Genomic DNA, 27,236 nt, shown 5'->3' with positions numbered 1-27,236 from the left:
GGAGATGCTACCATGTCGGGATGCGTCGCTATTTGCTCGCAATAGGGATCTTCAGCATGTTCAGTTGGAAATTGATTGTCTAAAAGTTAAAAGACTATGAAAGTCAAGCTCAGAAAAATCAATAGACTACCATATTTTATGCCAGACGAAGGAGATCGTACACTCTTTCCATGGATTCAAACTTCTTTTTTGCTTAGTGTTAGGCAAATGAGGCAACTCATAACACAATTAAAGAAGCTTTAATGTTTGGAAATCTTGTAAAGAACTTGGATGTAATCCCTAGCTTTTTGCCCCGCACTTTACGGTTGGGCTTACCTTCGCCAATTGAGTAAAGCTCCACAAGGCGAGTTTTCTTAAAAAAGGTTTACATCCATCTTGACTAGAGGGTTGCAATTCAGTGTTGGCCAGGCATGACTTTTGAGTCTTGTTTGAGTCGCTCCATGGCTTGGTACTTGGTTTGCCCACATGCTCACAGGTCCCAGGCTTGTACATTTCTCTTGGAGTGGTGGTTGCCGTGGCAGGGTCTGAGCGGTGACGGATGATGGCCGTTTATCTAGCGGAGCAATATTTGCTTATTTTCCCCATTTGTTGCTTGTACTCGAAATCAGAGGTTCCTTGCAAATATGCTTGTGTTAGATGGCTTGATGTTTGGCATAGGCGAGCGTGGATGCGTGGAACTCGGGCTGAATAACCTCATAGCTTGTTGTTTGGCATAGGCGAGGGTGGATGCGTGGACCTCGGGCTGGATAACCTCATGACTTGTTGTTTGGCATAGGCAAGCGTGGATGCGTGGAACTCAGGTCGGATAACCTCATGGCTTGTTCGATGTAACGAAGTTGAAGTAGCTTTCTTTGGAAAAAGGTGATGATGATGACCCTTGCAAGCAACCTCGACGATGATTTTCTCTCGGCAGTGTGTGTGCATGGGGGAGGAGGGGTAGCTAGGCTAAGTAAGAGGGTAATGCTTTTATTCTTAATTAACGGGTGGAGCCCTGGGTTTTGAATTTGCAAAATATAGACATTGTTTCAGTTCTAGGTGTTAGCGAGTAGCAAATTTCGTAATAAAGTATTGATGCAAATACCGACTCTAGTTAGTTATCTAATATGATAATGGCCGTGCAAAAATTATCGGTTACAACTTAGAAATGGTGGGTTGATGTTATCGAACGGTCGCAGCGACACGGATTAAAAGATGCGAAGCACAATGACGAGGCAACGCAACAAAGCGGTCGACCACGCGAAGATGCTGTATTGACGTCGATCGATGGCATATTTTCCTAGTTTGAAACTATCAGGGAATGGATGCGAAAAAGTTAGTTAAAAAGTTGGCATACGTCGTGGAAGCCTTTTACATCGCCGTTGACCCCGCACCGCCCGGTGGAAAATGACCGTTAATTCGACGCAAACTACTAGTGCGACTAAATAATGAATGATGGATTAATGAGGTTTAAATCACATTGAAATGGCTGGCTACTCTCAAAAAGAAATGGTGTAATGAGATGGATAATGACGGGGGTTTATAGCAAGGAAGAGAAGGAAGATTTGGTTTGAGTCAAAAAGGAAAAAAAAGACAGAGAGGCGGACTCGTACGGCGGCGAAGAAAACCAGATTTGATTTGCGGCGGACGCGTCCGTCCGTCCCCCCACCCTTTCCCCCTTCCCCCCGTCCGGCGGCGGGGGAGCCACAAAACTGAAACCGATCGATCGAACCGATTCACACGCCACCGCCGCCGCCGCCGCCCTCCTCGCCGCCGACCTCGACTGGGTCCAGGGCCGCCGCCGCCGCCATGGGGGACCTGGCCTCCACCTGCAAGGTCGGTCCTCATCCGATCCACACACACCCTCTCTCTCTCTCGCTCGCTTCTTTGCTTAGGATCCATTCTCCAGTTCCATCCAGGGGTCCCGTCTAGTAATCTAATCTAATCTAATCCTGAGTTGCTCTTCTACTTGTTGGTGATTGCAGGAGAAGCTAGCCTACTTCAGGATCAAGGAGCTCAAGGACGTGCTCATCCACCTCTCCCTCCCCAAGCACGGCAAGAAGCAGGTACCCCTCATCTCATCTCATCTCATCTCATCTCCTCTCATCTCCATCCCCCACACCACATCTTTCCCTCCTACCATACTACCTATCATATATATATATCCTTGTTCATTACTGCTCTCTAGGAGTAGTACCCATCACTATTTATTCCATCCGTTTTAACTACATTCAATTCAATGGATGGATCCACTCTCTCATGTTTCCAAATTATCTACTACTCTACCCACCATCACAACAGCTTCTCATACGTATGCTGCACCAGGTTATATTGTCATCCATCTCCAATCATCTCATCTATGCGTTGTTGTTGCAGGACCTCGTCGACAGGATCCTCGCCCTGCTCTCCGACGACCAAGGTCAGCCGCCCCACTTCTTTCCCAACCCTCTCCGTGCCCGTGCAATGCACCCCTGTCATCAACTTAAACCAATGCCACATTTTTTTATCTCTGCAAAGCAGCCGCAGCGTTTTTTTAGGGAAAAAAAATCACCTGCTACTTACTAACTTGCCTTGATATGTATGTTGCTGCCTCAGCCCAATGGCACCTTGGTCGAGGGAGGAAGAACGCGCCCAGCAAGGAGGCGGTGCTCAAAATAGTCGACGACATATACAGGTTAGCTAGCTTCCATGCCATTTCCCACTTGTCCACCCTTCTTTCCTTCCTATTTCAGTGCTACTGGTACTTGGCTTATCACACCATTCATTCATTGCCATAGCAGGAAGATGCAAGTCCACGGTCCTCCTGACCTCGTGGTATCTCCTGCTCAGAGCCAGCTGCCTGTCACGCCGGATTTCAACCGCATCATCAAAGCTAAAAAGGAACAATTGGGCCCTGACTCTGGCTGCCTTTGTGGTCAATCCTTTGTTCTCGGGAATGTGGTCAAGGTGTGCCCATCTGCCCTGCCCTGGCTGTCCTTCTCTCCAACGTACAAAAAATGACCATGTTTTCTACACTTGTTTGATTGTTTGTGTGCTTGCTTCTTCTAGTGCGACGATTGCCAGGTCCAGCAGCATATCGACTGTGTGCTGATTCCAGAGAAGCCTGCAGTGGGTGTCAGACCTGAAGCTCCAGAGCATTACTTTTGTCAGTTGTGCCGACTAATCCGAGCAGACCCGTATACCCTCCTACAATCCACTTCTATTTGCTATTTCTTTCTGTCATTTGCCATCTTGACAAATATGGTGCACTACTGTTACTGGAAACTTCAAAGCAATTCAGACTATTTGTTGCTTCCAGCATTCAAAGTTAGCATGTCCAACCAAATGGGCACTAATGGTAAACTTAATCATGATCCTTATACATATACAACTCTACTGTTGTAACCTAGGTAGGAATTTAACGAACTTGTCAGGTCGAGAGTTGCATCAACTGTATGACTGATTGGTTGATTCAGACTCCCATTATTTGCCAGTAGGCTGAAAAGGAACCTTATGGATCTTATTTGGAGCTCTCGTGTAGCACTACATGTTGCGCCTTGTCTCTAAAACTGTCTTCTAGTATATCATGACAATATCTGAGGGAACAAGATTTAACCCAATAAGTTTCCTATTGATTCTATACAACTTTGTCTCTATTCCTGCATGGATTGCTTGGAATTGAAATATTTTCTGCACATTTGCTACAGTGACTATTTTGAACCTGCAGATATTGGATTACTACTGGAAATCCTTTACTACCTGTGAGACTGATTACAAATGATGGGTGAGTGTAACTTTATGGGCAATGTATTCCTTGATAGTCTGGTAATTGCTACACTATAATCATCACTTACTGAGCATTTCAAATTATATTGGAAGGAGTGACCTTATTTGTAGTAGAATACTCTTCGTTGGCTTTGTCAGTCACACTATTATGTGCTACATTCAGTCCACAGTAATCTTACAGAATTCTCAACCATTTGCAGAGTGAATGTTCCTCAGAGTGTGGAGAGAACTTTTCTACTTACTCGAGCTGAGAGGGAGACTGTTCAGAGAGTGGAATATGATATTCAGGTTTGATTCCCTTTTCCTCTGAGACTGATTACTGTCATCCTTTACATTTCCTTTCCACAAGGACAATGACACTTTAATAATGTCATATGGAAATTATTAGCAGTGTGATGCTGCTTTTTCATAACCTTTTCTAAAGGGGAGGGTGCTATAAAATTAACTGAGTGTGGCATGTTCATGATTGCTTGTCATGTTGTCAAAGGCGAAACTCCTTCAAGAGAACCAAATTGCAGATTTTCTTTTTGTGATTTTTAACCTTTTACATGGTGCTTTTCTCGTTATTATGAATAAGAATAAATGCACTTTCTAACGTTATGTTTGTACAAGGACAAAATTCCTACGTTTATCTCGTGCAGTGCCTGTAGGCCTGGGCTGCTGGAGCGTTATATTCTCGTTATAGGGTTAAACTCCCTAGTTGTTTGTTTGTAAAGACAACACACTAGTAGTTTTTTTGTGTATGTCATGCAGCATGTTGCTGATGAGGGCATGCTCCTTTGCAGGTTTGGTGTATGCTTCTGAACGACAAAGTTCAGTTCAGGATGCACTGGCCTCAGAATGCAGACTTACAAGTGAACGGTACAGCTTTTGCTTTTCAGCTTTCTAGTACAGTTGAGATCGCAGACATGATTTGTTATATGATTCATGCGGTCCTATTTTTGTGTCCTCAGACTCAGAGTTTGAGTCATTTCTATACTCCAAAATAGAGGTAGACATGTAGTACCTCGAAAGAGGCCCTCGAGTCATGCTGTAGTTCACTAGTATCAAGTAGTGAATTTATCGATTTATTTTTTTGAAGATTTTATTTGTTCATTTATAATTTTATATACTGTATGCAGATATGTACAGTGAGCCTTGTTTAGGTGTTGCAATGCATTTATCTTGGTAAATTCTTTTATGAGCAAGGCATGGAGGATCATTCTCAATATTGGTTTCATGTTTTCATCAGGTATACAAGTGCGAGTAGTTCCCAGGCCTAGCACTCAGTTACTAGGGATTAATGGACGGGATGATGGGCCGGTGGTGAGTGCACTCCTATTTCATCGCTAGTGCATCTTAACCAACAGAACTATGTCTATCATCTGTCTTTAGTCATCTTAAAGTTATCAGTTGCTTTTCTTGGCAATTCATTTTTTTTTGAGAAACAATTCAATTTAATTTAATTGTGAGTCCCTTGTAAACAACACATCTGCACAGTTCAGAGCTTTTATGTTTTTGGACTGCTTTGCAGATAACAACCTTTTGCCGAGAAGGACAGAATAAAATAGTTTTATCAAGTGATGATGCCCGACCATTTTGTTTTGGGATCAGAATTGCAAAGAGGAGGACAGTTGACCAGGTTTTTTTCTCTCTCTCCTGTTACTTACCTAGCTGTTGAAGTGAATTGTAGAAGGTGCAAACTTTTCTGATAATAAACATGCCATCATCTATACTAAAACATTACCTTTTCAGGTTCTAAACTTGGTGCCAAAGGAAGCTGATGGCGAGTCTTTTGAGGATTCTCTTGCTCGTGTTTGTCGCTGTCTCAGAGGTGGAAATACTACAGATGATGCTGACAGCGATAGTGATTTGGAAGTGGTTGCCGACTTCTTTCCTGTCAGCCTGCGTTGTCCTGTGAGCATTTCTCTACATATTTCTGTTTTCCCTCTAGTTATGAGATTGCCTTTATTGTTTTGAATTTTAAGAAAGAATTCCATATATGAACAGTATCTTTGTCATTGATCAATGAGCTGGTTGTCTCTTGATACTGTCCTTTTACATGCCACACTTTCCCTCAAGTTAGGAATGACAGACATCCAAAAAAGTTAAGAATTACTGAGTTGACTCCAACCGAGTGGTTATCTAGCTGTATTTGGCTGCCATTATATTAGTATATCATCACAACGTACAAAATAAGCTTTTCTACAGTGCTTCCTGATATGCAAGCTTCAAGGGTTGAACATTTTTTTATCTGATAATATTTCACAGAATAGTGGATCCCGGATAAGGACTGCGGGAAGGTTCAAGCCTTGTGCTCACATGGGCTCTTTTGATCTGCAAACTTTTGTAGAGCTGAATCAACGGTCACGAAAGGTAAGATTTTATTCCTCCATATCCATAACTAGGATCTCTGCATAATGAACATTGTACTTTGGTCCAACTTGTGTTGGTCCATTTGGCAATGGACGGGGTAATTATGATTGGTTGGTCCATTTAAATGCATACTTTCTTCAGATTGACGTGGCCCTATTTTTAAAGACTTGTTGGTTTTTGCAGTGGCAATGTCCAACATGTCTGAAGAATTATTCTATTGAGAGCTTGATCATTGATCGGTATTTCAACCGGATCGCTTCTCTGGTAGGTTTGAATAAGTCATTTTCATTTTCTGTGTATTGTTAGCAGTTTTATGGTTTTCTTAGACTGTTCCTGTGATTCAGGTTCGGAATTGCGGTGAAGATGTCACTGAGATAGATGTGAAGCCTGATGGCTCTTGGCGTGTGAAGGGTGATGTTGAAGATATAAAATTGTCCCTGTGGCACCTGCCTGACGGCTCCCTGTGTGAACTGAAACAAGACGCTAAACCTGTTGCTGGTGATGTAAAATCTGAAGCTTCAAGAATTGGCAGCAAGGGAAATCTAGGCCTTAATGGATTGTGGGAAGCTAGTAAAGCTGTTGACATAAAGCCCTCAAAGCCTATGAGCAGTAGCCACACTGGAATTTACAGGGATGGGGACTACCTAAGTGTGAGTGAGTGCAGCACGCAAATTGGTGAGATGTACAGAGTTGATGATAGACTACAGCAACAGCTCGAAGATGCAGATGTCATTGTTCTCAGCGACTCCGATGATGACAATGTTGTGACAGTGTCTCCACCAGCTGCCTATAGTGATGTTGGTGGTTTGGGATTTGCTCCCATTTCTGCGCCAGGAGTTGCTGAAAGTTACCAGGAGGGTGGTGTAGTTGGGGGCCTTGGCCTTGATTTGTTCAACGACAACAGCGATATTTTTGACATAACTTCCTGGTCTGCGCAACCCCAACCAGAGCAAGGGTTCAATTTTTTCGGAGCTGATGTTCTACTTGGTTCTCACAATTCATCTGATGCAGCGCCAAGTGCTTATACCCTTGGCTGCCATGCTGGCTCTAGTGACACTTCCATGGTTCGAGATCCTTCTACCTGCCATGTACGCACCAGAAGCTTGGTCGATAACCTGTTGCCTTTCGGCAATGATGATTCTTCTCTGCGGATTTTTCTTCCTATTCAACCATCTGGCGTTCCCGTTCAGGAAGAACGGAATGGACATGACAACATGTCAAATGGGGTCCAGCCTGTTGATGACGATGAAGACGAAGATTGGATATCTCTTACACTTGCGGCGGGTGGAGGTAGTAATGAACAGTCTGAGGCAGCAGATACGGTGAGCACACAAGCACAAATCGCAGTGGAAGAGAGAAGGATGGAACCAGCAGACACGCTGAACCCACAAGCACAAATGACGGTGGAAGAGACAAGGATGGAACCAGCAGATGTGTTGAACCCGCAAGCGCAAATTGCAGTGGAAGAGACAAGGATAGAACCAGCAGATGCGTTGAACCCACAAGCACAGATTGCAGTGGAAGAGAGGACGGAACCAGCAGATGCGTTGAGCCCACAAGCACAAGTTACAGTGGAAGAGAGAAGGATGGAACCAGCAGACATTGTTAACCCACAAGCGCAAATTGCAGTGGAAGAAAGAAGAATGGAACCGGCAGAGACGTCGAACCGACAAGCACAAGCACAGATTGCACTGGAAGAGAGAAGGATGGAACCATTGAGTGATGCTGGTTCGTCTCTTTACTATGAGTTCAGTTTTATCTTTTGTGTTATTTATCCGTTTTTCTCCTGATTGATTAACTCCGCTGATAAACTGATTAAACTGGCCCAATACTTTGTGCCAGTGTTTAGTTGGTTTAGTGTTGACAGCCTTTTGTTTTTCTTTTCCCCGTGTTGTTTGCAGAAGGCTCGCCTCCCAGCTTGAATGATGAGAGGCGTAACAAAGGGAATTCAAAAACAAGGGCTGAAAAGATATTTTCTCCTCCGCGGCAGCCTCGATCCGTCAGGCCTCGACTAACGACACAGCAGTGACGTTGAGTAGTTCTTCTTTCTTACTTTGGATAGCTGTGAAATCATGATGTACTTGTGGCCGATGTAAAGAAGAACCAACATGAATGTTTTCATAGTTTAACCTGATGTATAAACTACAGAAGTTTCAAGTGCTGGAAATGAGGGTGCGCCTGAAGGACATCTGACGGTGAGTACTACTACAGTTTTCCTAAGAATGCAAATTTGCAGTTTTGGCGAATAATGGGAATATTTAGGTTCAAACTGGATTGTTTTTAGATATACCGTTCAGACCATATAGATAGCTACACCTTATGAAGGAAGAAATGTGCACATGGCTAAGTTTTAAGATTAGTTTGCTCTGGCTTTCTGCTTCTCTTTTACTAGGAGATACAGATGGCTTTATGCTTGCCAGCATCGATACGGAAGTATGCTATAATGCTATATAGGTTAACTGTCTTAGTCCATGGATGATATATCATACGTATTGTGGTTTTTGTTGATTCACACGCATAATATATTATGTCCTAAACTGATTTCAGTTTATGAAGTTGAGAGATTCCAAAATAGGCATCTTGTTGCAATGATATCATATGGTAAAAACCGGGAAGCTTTATCCAATATTTTTACATTGTTGCTGTTTAAGCCTGGCACAGTGAGTAGCATCATTCATGTAGTCCTTTTTTCTTTTCGTCGCGTGGAGATTCAGCTAGTGATGCATTGAAATTGTTTACCAGGTGATGAAGTGTAATTGATCGGAAAAATAATAATGCACTGACGTGTGTTTGTGTTTTTCAACATTGGTGCAGACATAACAGGAAGTGAGCAAGGAAGGCTTGATAGGTTTTGTGGCAGTCTGCTGCAGCATATTGTACATTTGACCACCAGACTATATAAAAATATATATGTGCTTTGCCGAAATGGAAGGCAAACAAATAGAGATGTGGAGGTTTGTGTATCACTAAATTGTAATTAGGGGTTGGCTTGTGTGTTGCTAATATTGAGTGAGATGCCCTAGTATACTTCCTACTCTTTCCGGAAATTAAATTATTTTTTCATGTTTACTATTATTACATTCTTTTTTCATGTTTCTTGTGTATGCTTGTTACTCTTTTCCGGAATTTTGTTCATGATTATTATTATTACATTCCATGAACAACAAATGCAGGCCAGGTGATAACCTGGAAAATGTAGCATCATATCATTTATTCTTTTTATGCATCACACTGTAAGCACGTGTGAAAAATAAATGTACTTGCTGCATTGTTGGTGTGCATCTATCTATCTATCTCTGGCCGGCCGGCCGTCCGTCCTAATTTTAGTTAGTCAGCCTAACAACCACCGGAACACATCCATCCATCCATAATTAAGCAAGCAAGCAAAACTAGACTAAATCTGGTTTCTTCCCTTGTTTCCTCGCCGGCCGGGTAACAGACAGCAAACGCCGTACGTACTCGGATCGATCGATCGATGCACGGCCGCCGGAGATGAGCTGCTTCTCATGCTTCAAGCCACCGCAGGCGGACGGCGAGGAGGAGGAGGAGGAGGAGGACAAGGCACCGGCGGTGGCGCCCCTGCCGTCGGTCAAGCGGCTCGGCTCCCGGCGAAGAAGCCTGCGCTCCTCCTCCTCCAGCAAGTCCGGCGGCAGCTTCGCGGCAAGCCGGCAGCCGAGCACGCGGCCCAGCAACATCACCAGCTGCAGCGCGCGCTCCTTCACCTACGAGCAGCTCGCGGCGGCCACGGGCGACTTCCGCGCCGACTGCCTGCTGGGCGAGGGCGGCTTCGGCCGCGTCTACCGGGGGCGCCTGGAGGACGGCCAGCTGGTGGCGGTGAAGCAGCTGGACCTGGAGGGCCTGCAGGGCGACCGCGAGTTCGTGGTGGAGGTGCTCATGCTCAGCCTCCTCCACCACCACAACCTCGTCAGCCTCGTCGGCTACTGCTCCCACGGCCACCAGCGGCTGCTCGTCTACGAGTACATGGCCCTCGGCTCCCTCGCCGACCACCTCCTCCTCCTCGACGACCGCCTCGCCACCGCCACCCCCAGGGCGACGGCGAGGGCGGCGCTGAGCTGGGAGACGCGGATGCGGGTGGCGCTGGGCGCCGCCCGGGGCCTCGAGTACCTCCACGAGACGGCCAACCCGGCCGTCATCTACCGCGACCTCAAGTCCTCCAACGTCCTCCTCGACGACGCCTTCTGCCCCAAGCTCTCCGACTTCGGCCTCGCCCGCCTCTGCAGCACCTCCTCCTCCGCCGCCGGCCCCGGCCCCGCCGAGCGCTCCCCGCGCGTCATGGGCACCTACGGCTACTGCGCGCCCGAGTACATCCGCACCGGCCGCCTCAGCGTCAAGTCCGACGTCTACAGCTTCGGCGTCCTCCTGCTCGAGCTCATCACGGGCCGCAGGGCTGTGGACTCGGCCAGGCCGGCGCCGGAGCAGGTGCTCGTCACATGGGCCGCGCCCATGTTCAAGGACAGCAAGCGCTACCGCGAGCTCGCCGACCCGCTGCTCCGGGGCGACTTCCCCGAGCGCGACCTCAACCAGGCCGTGGCCGTGGCCGCCATGTGCCTGCAGGACCAGGCGTCCGCCAGGCCGTGCATGAGCGACGCCGCCGTCACGCTCTCCTTCCTCGCGGAGGCCGCCGCCGCCAGCGCCGCGCAGCCGCTGCCGTTGCCCCCGCCCCAGCCGCAGGCCGATGAAACCTTGCGACAAGAAGAAGAAGCCTAGATGAGATAGCTTAATTAGCTTGAGCTTAATTAATTCATTATTAGGATGGATGGAGTCGACCGTACCGCACGTGTTGATTGGTTTTGGCGCCATTGGTTGTACCTAGTTTTGATGGATCAACTAGATGATACTTGTATGAGTACCTGATGATGAGTTGCATTGGAAAGAGCTAGAGACAAACTTTGCACATCGATAGTAATCTTTTTTTCAGTGCCACCTGTCATATTAACTTTGATCAGACCGGAATCGAGACATGACGCATTCGTGCTACGGCTAATAGTCGACAGCGGGCCGACGTCTCAAGGTGGAGGAGGAGGGGGAAAGATGAGGAGATGTGCGATGGCATGAGGGAAAGGGAAGGAAAGGGAAGGGACATCCGCAACATTGAAAGAGAGGGCACAAAGGTTGGTGGAGATTCTCTCTTTTCCCCTACCCATACCGAGTTGCCCTCGCGTGCAGCCGGGAGGGATCCCTTGCCATCACCGTCATCCCCCCCCCCCCCCCCCCCCCCCCCCCCCCCCCCCCCCCCCCCCCCCCCCCCCTTCTACCACTCCACCCCTCCTCACCCATGATGACCCAGAAGTATAGGGGATCTATCGTAGTCCTCTCGATAAGTAAGAGTGTCGAACCCAACGAGGAGCAGAAGGAAATGATAAGCGGTTTTCAGCAAGGTATTCTCTACAAGCACTGAAATTATAGGTAACAGATAGTTTTGTGATAGGATAATTTGTAACGAGCAACAAGTAACAAAAGTAAATAAAGTGCAGCAAGGTGGCCCAATCCTTTTTGTAGCAAAGGACAAGCCTGGACAAATTCTTATATAGAGAAAAGCGCTCCCGAGGACACATGGGAATTATCGTCAAGCTAGGTTTCATCACGATCATATGATTCGCGTTCGGTACTTTGATAATTTGGTATGTGGGTGGACCGGTGCTTGGGTGCTGTCCTTACTTGGACAAGCATCCCACTTATGATTAACCTCTATTACAAGCATCCGCAGCTACAACAAAAGTATTAAGGTAAACCTAACCATAGCATGAAACATGTGGATCCAAATCAGCCCCTTACGAAGCAACGCATAAACTAGGGTTTAAACTTCTGTCACTCTAGCAACCCATCATCTACTTATTACTTCCCAATGCCTTCCTCTAGGCCTAAATAATGGTGAAGTGTCATGTAGTCGACGTTCACATAACACCACTAGAGGAGAGACAACATACATCTCATCAAAATATCGAACGAAGACCAAATTCACATGACTACTAATAGCAAGACTTCTCCCATGTCCTCAAGAACAAACGTAACTACTCACGAAGCATATTCATGTGCATAATCAGAGGGGTATTAATATGCATATAGGATCTGAACATATGATCTTCCACCAAATAAACCAACTAGTATCAACTACAAGGAGTAATCAACACTACTAGCAACCTACAGGTACCAATCCTGGACTTGGAGACAAGAATTGGATACAAGAGATGAACTAGGGTTTGAGAGGAGATGGTGCTGGTGAAGATGTTGATGGAGATTGACCCCCTCCCGGTGAGAGGATCGTTGGTGATGACGGTGGCGATGATTTCCCCCTCTCGGAGGGAAGTTTCCCCGGCAGAACAGCTCCGCCAGAGCCCTAGATTGGTTCCGCCTCATGGCGACGGAGTCTCGTCCGAAAAGATGGCTTATGATTTTTTTCCTCATCGAAAGACTCCATATAGCAGAAGATGGGCATCGGAGGGCCACCAGGGGACCCACGAGGCAGGGGGGCGCGCCCAGGGGTAGGGCGCGCCCCCCATCCTCGTGGGCAGGGTGTGGCCCCCTCTGGAACTTCTTGCGCTCATTATTTTTTATATATTCTAAAAATGACTTTCGTGAAGTTTCAGGACTTTTGGAGCTGTGCAGAATAGGTCTCTAATATTTGCTCATTTTCCAGCCCAGAATCCCAGCTGTCGGCATTCTCCCTCTTTATGTAAACCTTGTAAAATAAGAGAGAATAGGCATAAGCATTGTGACATAATGTGTAATAACAACCCATAATGCAATAAATATCGATATAAAAGCATGATGCAAAATGGACGTATCAACTCCCCCAAGCTTAGACCTCACTTTTCCTCAAGCGAAAGCCGAAATCGAAAAATATGTCCACATGTTTAGAGATAGAGTTGTCGATAAAAATAAAATACGGACATGAGGGCATCGTGATCATTCTTAGAACAACAACTTATATAATTCTTGCCATATGATCTCTTATGCTAGAGTAATAATTCAATCACAATTTCAAATATGAATCGTAAACTTCATTGTAAACTAACAAACTATAATCTCAGTCATTGGAGCAATTGCAATTTATCATAACATAGGAAAGAGTCAATGTATAAGAGCTTTTCAGCAAGTCCACATACTCAACTATCATATAGTCTTTCATAATTGCTGACACTCACGCAATACTTATGGATATGGAGTTTTAATCGGACACAGAGAAAAGATAGGGGCTTATAGTTTTGCCTCCCAACGTTTTACCTCAAGGGTAATGTCAACAATAATAGTTCATGAAAACTCACATCCAATTAGCCATATATACCAGGATCTTTCCAACATACTGTGCTCGCCAAAGGATAAAATGTAAAAATGAAGGGTGAAGATCACCATGACTCTTATGCAAGGTAGGAGATAAAAGTAAAAGATAGGCCCTTCGCAGAGGGAAGCAGAGGTTTTCATGCGCTTTTATGGTTGGATGCACAAAATCTTAGTGCGAAAGAACATCACTTTATATTGCCACTTGTGATATGGACCTTGTAGGGGAACGTAGTAATTTCAAAAAAATTCCTACGCACAAGCAAGATCATGGTGATGTATAGCAACGAGAGGGGAGAGTGTGATCTACGTACCCTTGTAGATCGACAGCGGAAGCGTTAGCACAACGCGGTTGATGTAGTCGTACGTCTTCACGGCCCGACCGATCAAGCACCGAAACTACGGCACCTCCGAGTTCTAGCACACGTTCAGCTCGATGACGATCCCCGGACTCCGATCTAGCAAAGTGTCGGGGAAGAGTTCCGTCAGCACGATGGCGTGGTGACGATCTTGATGTACTACTATCGCAGGGCTTCGCCTAAGCACCGCTACAATATTATCGAGGACTATGGTGGCAGGGGGCGCCGCACACGGCTAAGAATATGATCACGTGGATCAACTTGTGTGTTTCTGGGGTGCCCCTGCCTCCGTATATAAAGGTTCAAGAGGGGGAGGCTGGCCGGCCACCATAGGGCGCGCCAGGAGGAGTCCTACTCCCTCCGGGAGTAGGACTTCTCCCCCAATCCTAGTTGGAATAGGATTCGTGAGGTGGAAAAGAGAGAGAGAGAAGGAGGGGGCGCCGGCCCCCTCTCTCCTTGTCCTATTCGGACTAGGGGGGGAGGGGCGCGCGGCCCTAGCCCTGGCCGCCTCTTCTCTTCTTCCACTAAGGCCCATTAAGGCCCATTTAGCTCCCGGGGGGTTCCGGTAACCTCCCGGTACTCCGGTAAAATCCCAATTTCACCCGGAACACTTCCGATATCCAAACATAGGCTTCCAATATATCAATCTTTATGTCTCGACCATTTCGAGACTCCTCGTCATGTCTGTGATCACATCCGGGACTCCGAACAACCTTCGGTACATCAAAACGTATAAACTCATAATATAACTGTTATCGAAACCTTAAGCGTGCGGACCCTACGGGTTCGAGAACAATGTAGACATGACCGAGACATGTCTCCGGTCAATAACCAATAGCGGGACCTGGATGCCCATATTGGCTCCTACATATTCTACGAAGATCTTTATCGGTCAGACCGCATAACAACATACGTTGTTCCCTTTGTCATCGGTATGTTACTTGCCCGAGATTCGATCGTCGGTATCCAATACCTAGTTCAATCTCGTTACCGGCAAGTCTCTTTACTCGTTCCGTAATACATCATCTCGTAACTAACTCATTAGTTGCATTGCTTGCAAGGCTTAAGTGATGTGCATTACCGAGAGGGCCCAGAGATACCTCTCCGACGATCGGAGTGACAAATCCTAATCTCGAAATACGTCAACCCAACATGTACCTTTGGGGACACCTGTAGAGCACCTTTATAATCACCCAGTTACGTTGTGACGTTTGGTAGCACACAAAGTGTTCCTCCGCCCCCCGCGAGTTACATAATCTCATAGTCATAGGAACATGTATAAGTCATGAAGAAAGCAATAGCAACATACTAAACGATCGGGTGCTAAGCTAATGGAATGGGTCATGTCAATCAGATCATTCAACTAATGATGTGATCCCGTTAATCAAATAACAACTCTTTGTCAATGGTTAGGAAACATAACCATCTTTGATTAACGAGCTAGTCAAGTAGAGGCATACTAGTGACACTCTGTTTGTCTATGTATTCACACATGTATTATGTTTCCGGTTAATACAATTCTAGCATGAATAATAAACTTTTATCATGATATAAGGAAATAAATAATAACTTTATTATTGCCTCTAGGGCATATTTCCTTTAGACCTTTATTATGCAGTCTGACGCTTTTATTTCTTCCATATCACACGATCGTATAAAGCTTATTTTCTCGCACACTAATAAGTCATACATATTTAGAGAGCAATTTTTATTGTTTGCACCGATGACAACTTACTTGGAGGATCTTTCTCAATCCATAGGTAGGTATGGTGGACTCTCAGGCAAAACTGGTTTAAGGGTGTTTGGAAGCACAAGTAGTATCTCTACTTGGTGCACAGAATTTGGCTAGCATGAGGGGGAAAGGCAAGCTCAATCATGTTGGATGATCCATGACAATATAATTTATCTCAGATGTAAGAAAACATAACCCATTACGTTGTCTTCCTTGTCCAACGTCAACTCTTTAGCATGTCATATTTTAACAAGTGCTCACAATCATAAAAGATGTCCAAGATAGTGTATTTATATGTGAATACCTCTCTTTCTTTATTACTTCTTATTAATTGCAACGATGACCAAAACTATGTTTGTCAACTCTCAACAACTTTTAATCATCATACTCTTTATATGTGAGCTCATTACTCTCCATAAGATCCATATGATCTCTTTTATTTCTTTTTATTCTTTTCTCTTTTCTTTTATTCACTCAAGATCATGGCAAAATAATCAAGCCCTTGACTCAACACTAATCTTTATTATATAGCTCACGGACTCGATTACAAAGAGGGATCATAAAGCAAAACTCAAAAATAGATCATGCCATAAACTTTTATTCTACTAGATCAAGATAATACCTAATAGGATTTAACTAAGAAAAAGGGTAAAGATAGGAGATGTGGTTGGTGATACGATACCGGGGCATCTCCCCCAAGCTTGGCAGTTTGCCAAGGGGAGTGCCCATACCCATGTGATTATGTCTCCTTCACTGGTGAAGAAGGTGGGGTTGTTGATGATGCGGGCTTGTCGTCCATCTTCCAAGGCATAGGCTCACCATCATAGAAGGATGATCGAGTCTCCGAGATCCTCAAATCTGCAGCCAAACTCATCCTTTTGAATCTATATTCATACTCATAGTTTTGGTTTTGCAGGTCATAGATTTGGGCTTGAAGGTGCTCGATCTTCTCGTGAAGCTTGAAGATGGTCTCCCCAATGTTCTTGGCATCCAGCTTGTGGTTGTTGGTGAACTCCGCGATCATCATGTGGTTGGAGTTGAGTCCACGTTCCACCATCCCCTGGCACTTGAAAACTTGTTGCTCCATTGCTTCGAGCCTCGTCTCCAGGCTTCCGGTCCCCTTCAGTCCCTCAACATCGCGGATGTGCAGCAACCCTCCGCGAGGTAAGGGTTGATAACCTTCTCGAAGAACTTATCCTTGGGGGCGCTTGGAGACGTCATGATGATCTAGATCTGTCAGAAAAACAGCTCGAAATGAAAACAAAAGATATTTGCGTGATACAGGAGTCAAAACCTTCGGGAGATTATATAATGAATTTTTACTGACCAAAATATGTAACATGCAAGAAAACAGAGTCCGGAAAGCACACGAGGTGCCCACGAGGTAGGGGGGCGCACCTAGTAGGGTAGGGCGCGCCCTCCACCCTCGTGGAGCCTCGTGTCCTTCCCGGACTGCTTCTTATTTTTCTATTTTTCTAAATATTCCAAAACGGAGAAATATTGCCATAAAAACTGTTTTGGAGTCGGTTTACTTACCGTACCACATACCTATTCCTTTTCGGAGTCTGAAACGTCCCGGAAAGTGTCCCTTATGTATTCCTCCAGGGTTATGGTTTCAATAACATTGGTTTCAACATTTATGGGACTACTTGAGATATAATGTTTGATTCTTTGACCGTTCACCACCTTCGGATTTGTGCCTTCGAAATTGTTGATTTTTATGGCACCGGAACGATAGACCTCCTCGATAACACTCAGATGAGACTAGCTACGAGTAAAACCAACCCTCAAGTTTCCCCGAGGTGGCCCCGCAGGCAGCTCAGTTCGGACCAACACTCAGAGGGAGCACTGGCCTGGGGGGGGGTTAAAATAAGATGACCCTTGGGCTCCGGTAACCCAAGGGAAAAAGAGGCTAGGTGGCGAATGGTAAAACCAAGGTTGGGCATTGCTGGAAAAGCTTTAATCAAGGCGAACTATCAAGGGGTTCCCATTATAACCCAACCGCGTAAGGAACGCAAAAATCCGGGAACATAACACCGATATGACGGAAGCTAGGGCGCAAGAGTGGAACAAAACACTAGGCGAGAGGCCGAGCCTTCCACCCTTTACCATGTATATAGATGCATTAAGATAACAAGACAATATAATGATATCCCAACAAGTAAATAAAAGATGTTCCAACAAGGAACGGCCTCCAATCTTCACCTGCAACTAGCAACGCTATAAGAGGGGCTGAGCAAAGCGGTAACATAGCCAATCAACGGTTTGCTAGGACAATGGTGGGTTAGAGGTTTGACATGGCAATTTGGGAGGCTTGCAAGCAAGTGGTAGGCATCGTAGCAATGGCATAGCAAAAGAGCGAGCAAACTAGCATAGCAAAGATAGTAGTGATTTCGAGGGTATGATCATCTTGCCTGCACAGTTGTCAGAGTTGACTGAATCCTCAAGAGCAAACTCAACGGGCTCCTCGTTAGCGATATCGTCTTCCGGCTCTACCCAAACAATACAAACAAGCAACAAGGATACAATCAACCACGTGCAAGACCAAGCAATATGATGAAATGATGATATGCTATGCGGGATGCGATGCGGGATGCAAAATGCAAGATATGACAGGAAATGCATGAACCTGGCCTCAACTTGGAAATCCAAGTGTGCCACTGGAAAGATGAGATGAAATCGCTTGAAAACGATATAAAGAACTCCGGAATCGGAGTTACGGTTTGGAAATGGCAAGCGTTTCAAAAATGACACTGAGCTGCGATTTACAGCTAGGCATCTAAATGCAATGAGATGAACATGCTACAGCACCCAAACATGACAACAAAATACATGGAAGGGATGCACACAAGATGCTTAACAAAAGTCTAGCACTGAGCTACGGCCAATTCATCCATTAACAGGTTCAAACAAGCATGGCAAAAACGCAAATGGTAAAACAGATCTCAGACTTAGTGAAATTAACACTTGTCTGGAATTTCAGATCATATAGCCCTCTTCGGAGCAACAAAACAACATGTTACAGGACCTGAACATGACAAAGAAAGACATGGCATGGAGCTTCTCAACAAGTTTAACAAAAGTCCCTTAGTGACCTTGAGCCAAAAGGGATCACAAAATATACTAACAAGCACACGAACATAGCAAAAACATAATCAGTTCTCAGACTTGGTGAAAACTGGGACATGCTGAAATATAACTCACGAAGGCATGTTTACGAGCTCGATGCACTCACCACGGTGCAAGTCATGGCAAGACAAGCATACATCCCTTAAGAAGGCACAAAATACAAGCTAGACATGGCAAGAACAATGGCATAGCATGCACGGATCAACTACAATAACATCGGCAAAATCGCAAACAAGTTGACGATCTGCCCAGATTCACAACGAAGCAAAAGTAGAGCTCGATTGAATCAAGCTAGGGTGCTCCATAATTGCAAACAAAGACATGGATGGATAGAGCACTATAATATTAACAAAACTCCCTTACTGATCATCCTCAAAAGAGGCACGGATCACTAGGAAACAACATGAACATATGGCATCGTGAGATAAATAGCTCCAGAACTTGGTGAAATCACTAAGTCCCTGAAAACAGAATTAGCAAGTGCACCACTTTGCAAGCTTGCACAAGTCACCACACACATCCTAAAAATACATGGGTTGCACCTCTGGAAAGATGACAAAACCCTTAACAAAACATATGAAGAACTCACGGGCATAGCATGCACACATTAATCATGGCAAAAATGACAAAAGTGCTAAACGGAGTAACAGATCTGACAATTAACTCAAGTAGCCCTCTTCTAACAACATTTCGGGCATCAATATTAGCTCAAATGAAAATGATGCAATGGAATGAAATGATGTACTCTCTGAGATGAACATTTTGATATGCTATATGCATGAATCGGAGCTACGGATGCAAAGTTACGGAGCCTTGAACAGGAGCATATGGATCAAGAATTTCGGGACTTAGACAAATTTTATACCCTGCAAAAAGTCAACGGGACGAGGATATCCCGGGACGGAGGGATCCGGGCAGCGCGGGGCTGCGTTTGGATGAGATCCCGGTGGATCTCGTCCCGATCCACCGGATCTCGCCGGAGAGGACAACGACGGCCGGAGGGAGGTCGCCGGCGACGATGGACGATGGCGGCCGGAGTCGGCCGCGGCGGCGGCTGCGGGCGGGCGGCGCTGCGGAGGCGGCGTCGCGGTGGCGGCTGGAGGCGGCGGGCGGAGACGAGGGCCGGCGGGCGGAGGCGAGGTCCCGGCGCGGCGGTGGCACGGTTCCGGTGCGGCGGCGGCCGGACGTCTCGATGGCGGCGGGAGGAAGGTGACGGCGGCGCGCGCGGGCGAGCGCCTCGGCCCGGGAGGGAGCGACGGAGGGCCTGACCTGGGCCTCCGCGGGCCGGTGGCGCGGGCGACGAAGTGGTCCCGCGGGGGGACACGTGGCGGCGGGCGGCTGGGTCGGACGGTGTCCGGCGGCGGCGGAGACGGACTTTAGGGTTTGGGACGAGGAGGATCCGGAATTTGGAATGGGGGGTGTATATATAGGCATAGAGAGAGATAGGAGAGTCCAAATGAGGTGCGGTTTTCGGCCACGCGATCGTGATCGAACGCTCTAGGACATGGAGCAGAGTTTGGTGGGTTTTGGGCCAAATTGGAGGGGTGTTGGGCTGCAACACACACGAGGCCTTTTCGGTCCCTCGGTTAACCGTTGGAGTATCAAACGAAGTCCAAATGATACGAAACTTGACAAGCGGTCTACCGGTAGTAAACCAAGGCCGCTTGGCAAGTCCCGGTCCAATCTGGAAATGTTTAATCCCCACACACGAAAGAAAGCTAGAAATGGCCACTGGAGGAGAACGAAGCGCCGGAATGCAAAACGGACAACGGGGAAAATGCTCGAATGCATGAGATGAACACGTATGCAAATGCAATGCACATGATGACATGTTATGAGATGCATGACAAAGACAACAACACACGGAGACAAAACCCGAACCCGAGGAAATAAATATAACTTAACGCCGGAAACGACAAGAGTTGGAGCACAAATAGGGAAAGTTACATCTGGGGTGTTACATCGCCGTTAATGCGGCGCTTCTGCTTGTTGCGACGCGACCTGCCACTACTGTCCCTGGTATCCGAATTACCAGGGTTCTTGGTCATATTGTTGCTACGAGCGAGCCAGCTGTCTTCTCCCGCGCAAAAGCGGGTCATGAGTGTCGTGAGTGCTGCCATAGATTTCGGCTTTTCCTGTCCAAGGTGCCGGGCAAGCCACTCATCACGGATATTGTGCTTGAAGGCTGCTAGGGCCTCTGTGTCCGGACAGTCGACTATTTGATTTTTCTTTGTTAGGAACCGTGTCCAGAATTGCCTGGCCGATTCCTCTGACTGCTGAATTACGTGGCTTAGGTCATCGACGTCTGGTGGTCGCACATAAGTGCCCTAGAAATTATCGAGGAATGCGGCTTCCAGGTCCTCCCAACAACCGATTGATCCTGCTGGCAAGCTGTTAAGCCAATGCCGAGCTGGTCCTTTAAGCTTGAGTGGGAGGTATTTGATGGCGTGGAGATCATCGCCGCGGGCCATGTGGATATGAAGGAGATAATCCTCGATCCATACCGCAGGATCTGTAGTGCTATCATATGATTTGATGTTTACGGGTTTGAAACCCTCGGGGATTTGATGATCCATTACTTCGTCTGTGAAGCATAGTGGGTGTGCGGCGCCTCTGTACTGGGCTATATCACGACGTAGCTCTAATGAGCTTTGTCTACTGTGTTCGGCCCTACCGGATTTGTGTACGGCGTGACGGTTACCGTCTCGAGTCGTGGGGCGCCCACGCGATCCGTAGATCGATCTTGTTTGCCTTGCCTTGTCCTCCAACATATCTCGCAGGTCTGGCGCATTTTCCCGTGCCTTGGTACGGGGTGCGGCTTGAGTGGAGGGCCGAGAGACCTCTCTGTCGCGGCCACGAGGTGGCCGGTCGGCCGTATCAAGTGCTGGTGATGTAGGTTTAAGTGCTTCCTCCTCTAATCGGGGTAGCAACCTGCGCGTTGGGTAGCTCTTGGAGGGGCGTTCGAGTTTATGCTCTTCGGCCGCAAGGACTTCAGTCCATCTGTCGACTAGCAAATCTTGATCAGCTCTAAGCTGTTGCTGTTTTTTCTTGAGGCTTCTTGCCGTGGCCATAAGCCTGCGTTGAAAACGCTCTTGCTTGACGGGATCCTCTGGCATGACGAATTCGTCGTCGTCGAGGCTTGCCTCGTCTTCGGAGGGAGGCGTATAGTTATCGTCCTCGACCTCTCTGTCTGCCGCTCTCTCATGAGGGTTGGCTTCTCCATCCTCCCGTGCTGAATCTTGCTGGAGGGGGTTTTCTTCGGCACTCTCCGAAGTATTATTACCTCCTGTGCTGGAGTCACCGTATTTGCTTTGGCGGGATTTTGAACGGCGCCGCTGACACCGGCGCTTAGGCTTTTTCTTGGAGGGGTCATCCTCCGCTGTTCCATCGCCATCTCCTTCTTTTGGGGTGTCCACCATGTATATGTCATATGAAGAGGTGGCTTTCCAGGGCCCAATAGGCATTAGTTCTTCATCGTCTCCTGCATCGGCGTCCATACCGTCGATGTCTTCGAAGTCGAAGTCGAGCATGTCGGTTAAATCGTCGACAGTGGCTACAAAGTGGGTGGTGGGTGGGCTTTGAATTTCTTCATGGTCCGTATCCCAACCTTGCTGACCGTAGTCCGGCCAGGGCTCTCCTGATAAAGAGAGAGACTTTAGTGTCTTCAGAATATCGCCGAAAGGCGAGTGCTGAAAGATGTCCGTGGCAGTAAACTCCATGATCGGCGCCCAATCGGATTCCATCGGCAGGGGCGCGGAGGGTTCGGAGTCCGGAGAGGAGTCCGGCTTCTTGGAGTCACGAGTCTCGCGGAGTGCGGGGCTGGTGTTCGGCTCGATCGCCGTTGGGACCGCAGCCCTCGAGGCGGCGTCCAACCACCCATCCTCGATCGGCGCAGTTGGCTCCGAATTAAGGGTCGAAGCCGATGCGGGTGCGGCCTCCACGGCACTGTTCGACGTCAGAGCTAGATCATACTCGTCGTGACAGTGCGGCACGCTCGGCAGTGGCTTGAATCCGTCGAGGATCAAGTCCCCGCGGATGTCAGCCGTGTAGTTTAAACTTCCAAATCTGACCTGACGGCCAGGGGCATAGCTTTCGATCTGCTCCAGATGGCCAAGTGAATTGGCCCGCAGTGCGAAGCCGCCGAAGACGAAGATTTGTCCGGGGAGGAAGGTCTCACCCTGGACTGCATCGCTATTGATGATCGTAGGAGCCATCAAGCCTAACGGCGACGACACAGAGGAACTCTCAATGAAAGCACCAATGTCGGTGTCAAAACCGGTGGATCTCGGGTAGGGGGTCCCGAACTGTGCGTCTAGGCCGGATGGTAACAGGAGGCAAGGGACACGAAGTTTTACCCAGGTTCGGGCCCTCTTGATGGAGGTAAAACCCTACGTCCTGCTTGATTAATATTGATGATATGGGTAGTACAAGAGTAGATCTACCACGAGATCGGAGAGGCTAAACCCTAGAAGCTAGCCTATGGTATGATTGTTGTTCTATATGTTGTCCTACGGACTAAAACCCTCCGGTTTATATAGACACCAGAGAGGGTTAGGGTTACACAAAGTCGGTTACAATGGTAGGAGATCTACATATCCGTATCGCCAAGCTTGCCTTCCACGCCAAGGAAAGTCCCTTCCGGACACGGGACGAAGTCTTCAATCTGGTATCTTCATAGTCTAGGAGTCCGGCTGAAGGTATAGTCCGGCCATCCGGACACCCCCTAATCCAGGACTCCCTCAGTGCTATTCTAGGGCAAAGAGTTGATAAGAAATTAAACATTATTCAATATGCTAGTAAAACCCTAGACAATGCTCAAAGAAATGCTACTACTGAAAAAGAATTCTTAGCAGTTGTATTTTCTTGTGATAAGTTCAGACCTTATATGTTGATTCTAAAGTAACTATTAACACTGATCATGCTGCTATTAAATATCTTATGGAAAAGAAAGATGCTAAACCTAGACTTATTAGATGGGTTCTATTGCTACAAGAATTTGACTTGCATATTGTTGATAGAAAGGGAGCTGGGAACCCCGTTGCAGACAACTTGTCTAGGTTAGAAAATGTGCTTGATGACCCATTACCTATTGATGATAGCTTTCCTGATGAGAAATTAAATGTCATAAATCCTTCTCATACTGCTCCATGGTATGCTGATTATGCTAATTACATTGTTGCTAAGTTTATACCACCTAGTTTCACATACCAGCAAAAGAAAAAGTTCTTCTATGATTTGAGGCATTACTTTTGGGATGACCCACATCTTTATAAAGAAGGAGTAGATGGTGTTATTAGACGTTGTGTACCTGAGCATGAACAGGAACAGATCCTACGCAAGTGTCACTCCGAAGCTTATGGAGGACACCATGCTGGAGATAGAACTGCACATAAGGTATTGCAATCTGGTTTTTATTGGCCTACTCTCTTCAAGGATGCCCGTAAGTTTGTTTTATCTTGTGATGAATGTCAAAGAATTGGTAATATTAGTAGACGTCAAGAAATGCCTATGAACTATTCACTCGTTATTGAACCATTTGATGTTTGGGGCTTTGACTATATGGGACCTTTTCCTTCCTCTAATGGTTATACACATATTTTAGTTGCTGTTTATTACGTTACTAAGTGGGTAGAAGCTATTCCAACTAGTAGTGCTGATCATAACACTTCTATTAAAATGCTTAAAGAAGTTATTTTTCCAAGGTTTGGAGTCCATAGATATTTAATGACTGATGGTGGTTCACATTTTATTCATGGTGCTTTCCGTAAAATGCTTGGTAAGTATGATGTTAATCATAGAATTGCATCCCCTTATCACCCTCAGTCTAGTGGTCAAGTAGAATTGAGTAATAGAGAGGTCAAATTAATTTTGCAAAAGACTGTTAATAGGTCTAGAAAGAATTGGTCCAAGAAACTTGATGATGCATTATGGGCCTATAGAACTGCATATAAAAATCCTATGGGTATGTCTCTGTATAAAATGGTCTATGGAAAAGCATGTCACTTACCTCTCGAACTAGAACATAAGGCTTATTGGGCTATTAAAGAACTCAATTATGATTTTAAACTTGCCGGTGAGAAGAGGTTATTTGATATTAGCTCACTTGATGAATGGGGAACCCAAGCTTACGAAAATGCCAAGTTGTTTAAAGAAAAAGTTAAAAGATGGCATGATAAAAGGATACAAAAGTGTGAGTTTAATGTAGGTGATTATGTATTGCTATACAATCCTCGTTTAAGATTTTTTGCAGGAAAACTTCTCTCTAAATGGGAAGGTCCTTACGTTATCGAGGAGGTCTATCGTTCCGGTGCCATAAAAATCAACAACTTCGAAGGCACAAATCCAAAGTGTTGGAAATATGCCCTAGAGGCAATAATAAAAGCATTATTATTATATTTCCTTGTTCATGATAATTTTCTTTATTCATGCTATAATTGTGTTATCCGGAAATCGTAATACATGTGTGAATAACAGACACCAACATGTCCCTAGTAAGCCTCTAGTTGACTAGCTCGTTGATCAACAGATAGTCGTGATTTCCTGACTATGGACATTGGATGTCATTGATAACGAGATCACATCATTAGGAGAATGATGTGATGGACAAGACCCAATCCTAAACATAGCACAAGATCGTATAGTTCATTTGCTAGAGTTTTCCAATGTCAAAGTATCTTTTCCTTAGACCGTGAGATCATGTAACTCCCGGATACCGTAGGAGTGCTTTGGGTATACCAAACGTCACAACGTAACTGGGTGGCTATAAAGGTATACTACGGGTATCTCCGAAAGTGTCTGTTGGGTTGACATGGATCAAGACTGGGATTTGTCGCTCCGTATGACGGAGAGGTATCACTGGGCCCACTCGGTAATGCATCATCATAATGAGCCCAAAGTGACCAAGTGTCTGGTCACGGGATCATGCATTACGGTACGAGTAAAGTGACTTGCCGGTAACGAGATTGAACGAGGTATTGGGATACCGACGATCGAATCTCGGGCAAGTAACATATCGATTGACAAAGGGAATTGCATACGGGGTTGATTGAATCCTCGACATCGTGGTTCATCCGATGAGTTCATCGTGGAGCATGTGGGAGCCAACATGGGTATCCAGATCCCGCTGTTGGTTATTGACCGGAGAGTCGTCTCGGTCATGTCTGCTTGTCTCCCGAACCCGTAGGGTCTACACACTTAAGGTTCAGTGACGCTAGGGTTGTGAAGATATGTATATGCAGTAACCCGAATATTGTTCGGAGTCCCGGATGAGATCCCGGACGTCACGAGGAGTTACCGAATGGTCTGGAGGTAAAGAATTATATATAGGAAGTGCTGTTTCGGCCATCGGGACAAGTTTCGGGGTCACCGGTATTGTACCGGGACCACCGGAAGGGTCCCGGGGGTCCACCGGGTGGGGCCACCTATCCCGAGGGGCCCCATGGGCTGAAATAGGAGGGAACCCAGCCCATAGTGGGCTGGGGCGCCACACCCCCTAGGGCCCATGCGGCTAGGGTTGAGGGGAAACCCTAGAAGGGGCGTCCCCTTGCTTGGGGGGCAAGCCCCCCACCCTAGGCCGCCGCCCCCCCTAGTAGATCTCATCTACTAGGGCCGGCGCCCCCCTAGCACCCCTATATATAGTGGGGGAGAGGAGGGACTTCACACCCAGCCCCTGGCGCCTCCTTCTCTCCCCGTTACGTCTCTCTCTCACGTAGTATAGGCGAAGCCCTGCTACTGTGACGCCCTGCATCCACCACCACGCCGTCGTGCTGCTGGATCTTCATCAACCTCTCCTTTCCCCTTGCTGGATCAAGAAGGAGGAGACGTCTCCCGTCCCGTACGTGTGTTGAACGCGGAGGTGCCGTCCGTTCGGCGCTTGGTCATCGGTGATTTGAATCACGTCGTGTTCGACTACATCATCACCGTTCTTTTGAACGCTTCCGTGCGCGATCTACAAAGGTATGTAGATGCATCCAATGACTCGTTGCTAGATGAACTCCTAGATGATCTTGGTGAAACGAGTAGGAAATTTTTTGTTTTCTGCAACGTTCCCCAACAGTGGCATCATGAGCTAGGTCTATGCGTAGTTCTTCTTGCGCGAGTAGAACACAATTAGTTGTGGGCGTAGATTTGTCAACTTTCTTGCCGTTACTAGTATTTTCTTGCTTCAGCGGTATTGTGGGATGAAGCGGCCCGGACCAACCTTACACGTACGCTTACGTGAGACCGGTTCCACCGACTAACATGCACTAGTTGCATAAGGTGGCTGGCGGGTGTCTGTCTCTCCCACTTTAGTTGGAGCGGATTCGATGAACAGGGTCCTTATGAAGGGTAAATAGAAGTTGACAAATCATGTTGTGGCTTTAACGTAGGTAAGAAGACGTTCTTGCTAGAACCCTAAATCAGCCACGTAAAACTTGCAACAACAATTAGAGGACGTCTAACTTGTTTTTGCAGCAAGTGGTTTGTGATATGATATGGCCAAAGTTGTGATGAATGATGAATGATCTATATGTGATGTATGAGATGTTCATGCTATTGTAATACGAATCACGACTTGCATGTCGATGAGTATGACAACCGGCAGGAGCCATAGGAGTTGTCTTTATTCTTTTATATGACCT

The 27,236-nt window shown here is 46.6% G+C and overlaps 2 protein-coding genes across 3 annotated transcripts; both read left to right on the top strand.

Annotated features, from left to right (window-relative positions):
* Positions 1–1,596: 1,596 nt before the first annotated feature.
* Positions 1,597–9,187, top strand: LOC125546431 (E3 SUMO-protein ligase SIZ1-like). Of its 2 annotated transcripts, none has more exons than XM_048710700.1 (17): positions 1,597–1,812; positions 1,962–2,042; positions 2,353–2,395; positions 2,572–2,650; positions 2,754–2,922; positions 3,025–3,152; positions 3,683–3,739; positions 3,942–4,029; positions 4,527–4,602; positions 4,973–5,046; positions 5,255–5,362; positions 5,476–5,637; positions 5,992–6,096; positions 6,280–6,360; positions 6,441–7,824; positions 7,998–8,291; positions 8,911–9,187. In XM_048710700.1, exons 1-16 carry the CDS (start codon positions 1,786–1,788, stop codon positions 8,123–8,125), a joined length of 2,790 nt encoding a protein of 929 aa, XP_048566657.1. In that variant the 5' UTR covers positions 1,597–1,785; the 3' UTR covers positions 8,126–8,291; positions 8,911–9,187. The 2 variants fall into 2 exon arrangements, with proteins under 2 accessions (XP_048566657.1, XP_048566659.1); XM_048710702.1 differs by having other exon boundaries at positions 1,598–1,812; positions 2,757–2,922.
* Positions 9,188–9,588: 401 nt separating this feature from the next.
* LOC125546432 (probable serine/threonine-protein kinase PBL25) lies at positions 9,589–11,130 on the top strand. The gene has a single exon (XM_048710703.1). The coding sequence runs from the start codon at positions 9,589–9,591 to the stop codon at positions 10,822–10,824; it is 1,236 nt and encodes a 411-aa protein (XP_048566660.1). The 3' UTR covers positions 10,825–11,130.
* The last annotated feature ends 16,106 nt before the right edge of the window (positions 11,131–27,236 follow it).

Source organism: Triticum urartu, chromosome 3 (assembly GCF_003073215.2).
Source record: "Triticum urartu cultivar G1812 chromosome 3, Tu2.1, whole genome shotgun sequence".
Classification (NCBI taxonomy): Eukaryota; Viridiplantae; Streptophyta; class Magnoliopsida; order Poales; family Poaceae; genus Triticum; species Triticum urartu.
The sequence above is the reverse complement of the archived record's forward strand: the minus strand, read 5'-3'. Positions and strand labels throughout refer to the sequence as shown.

Bases quoted from the DNA above. Each gene is read 5' to 3' on its own strand.
- LOC125546432 (XM_048710703.1), top strand. From the start codon at position 9,589: ATGAGCTGCTTCTCATGCTTCAAGCCACCGCAGGCGGACGGCGAGGAG.
- LOC125546431 (XM_048710700.1), top strand. From the start codon at position 1,786: ATGGGGGACCTGGCCTCCACCTGCAAG. The intron at 3,153-3,682 runs GTATACCCTCCT...TTGAACCTGCAG, and splicing joins CGACTAATCCGAGCAGACCC to ATATTGGATTACTACTGGAA. The intron at 5,363-5,475 runs GTTTTTTTCTCT...TTACCTTTTCAG, and splicing joins AGAGGAGGACAGTTGACCAG to GTTCTAAACTTGGTGCCAAA.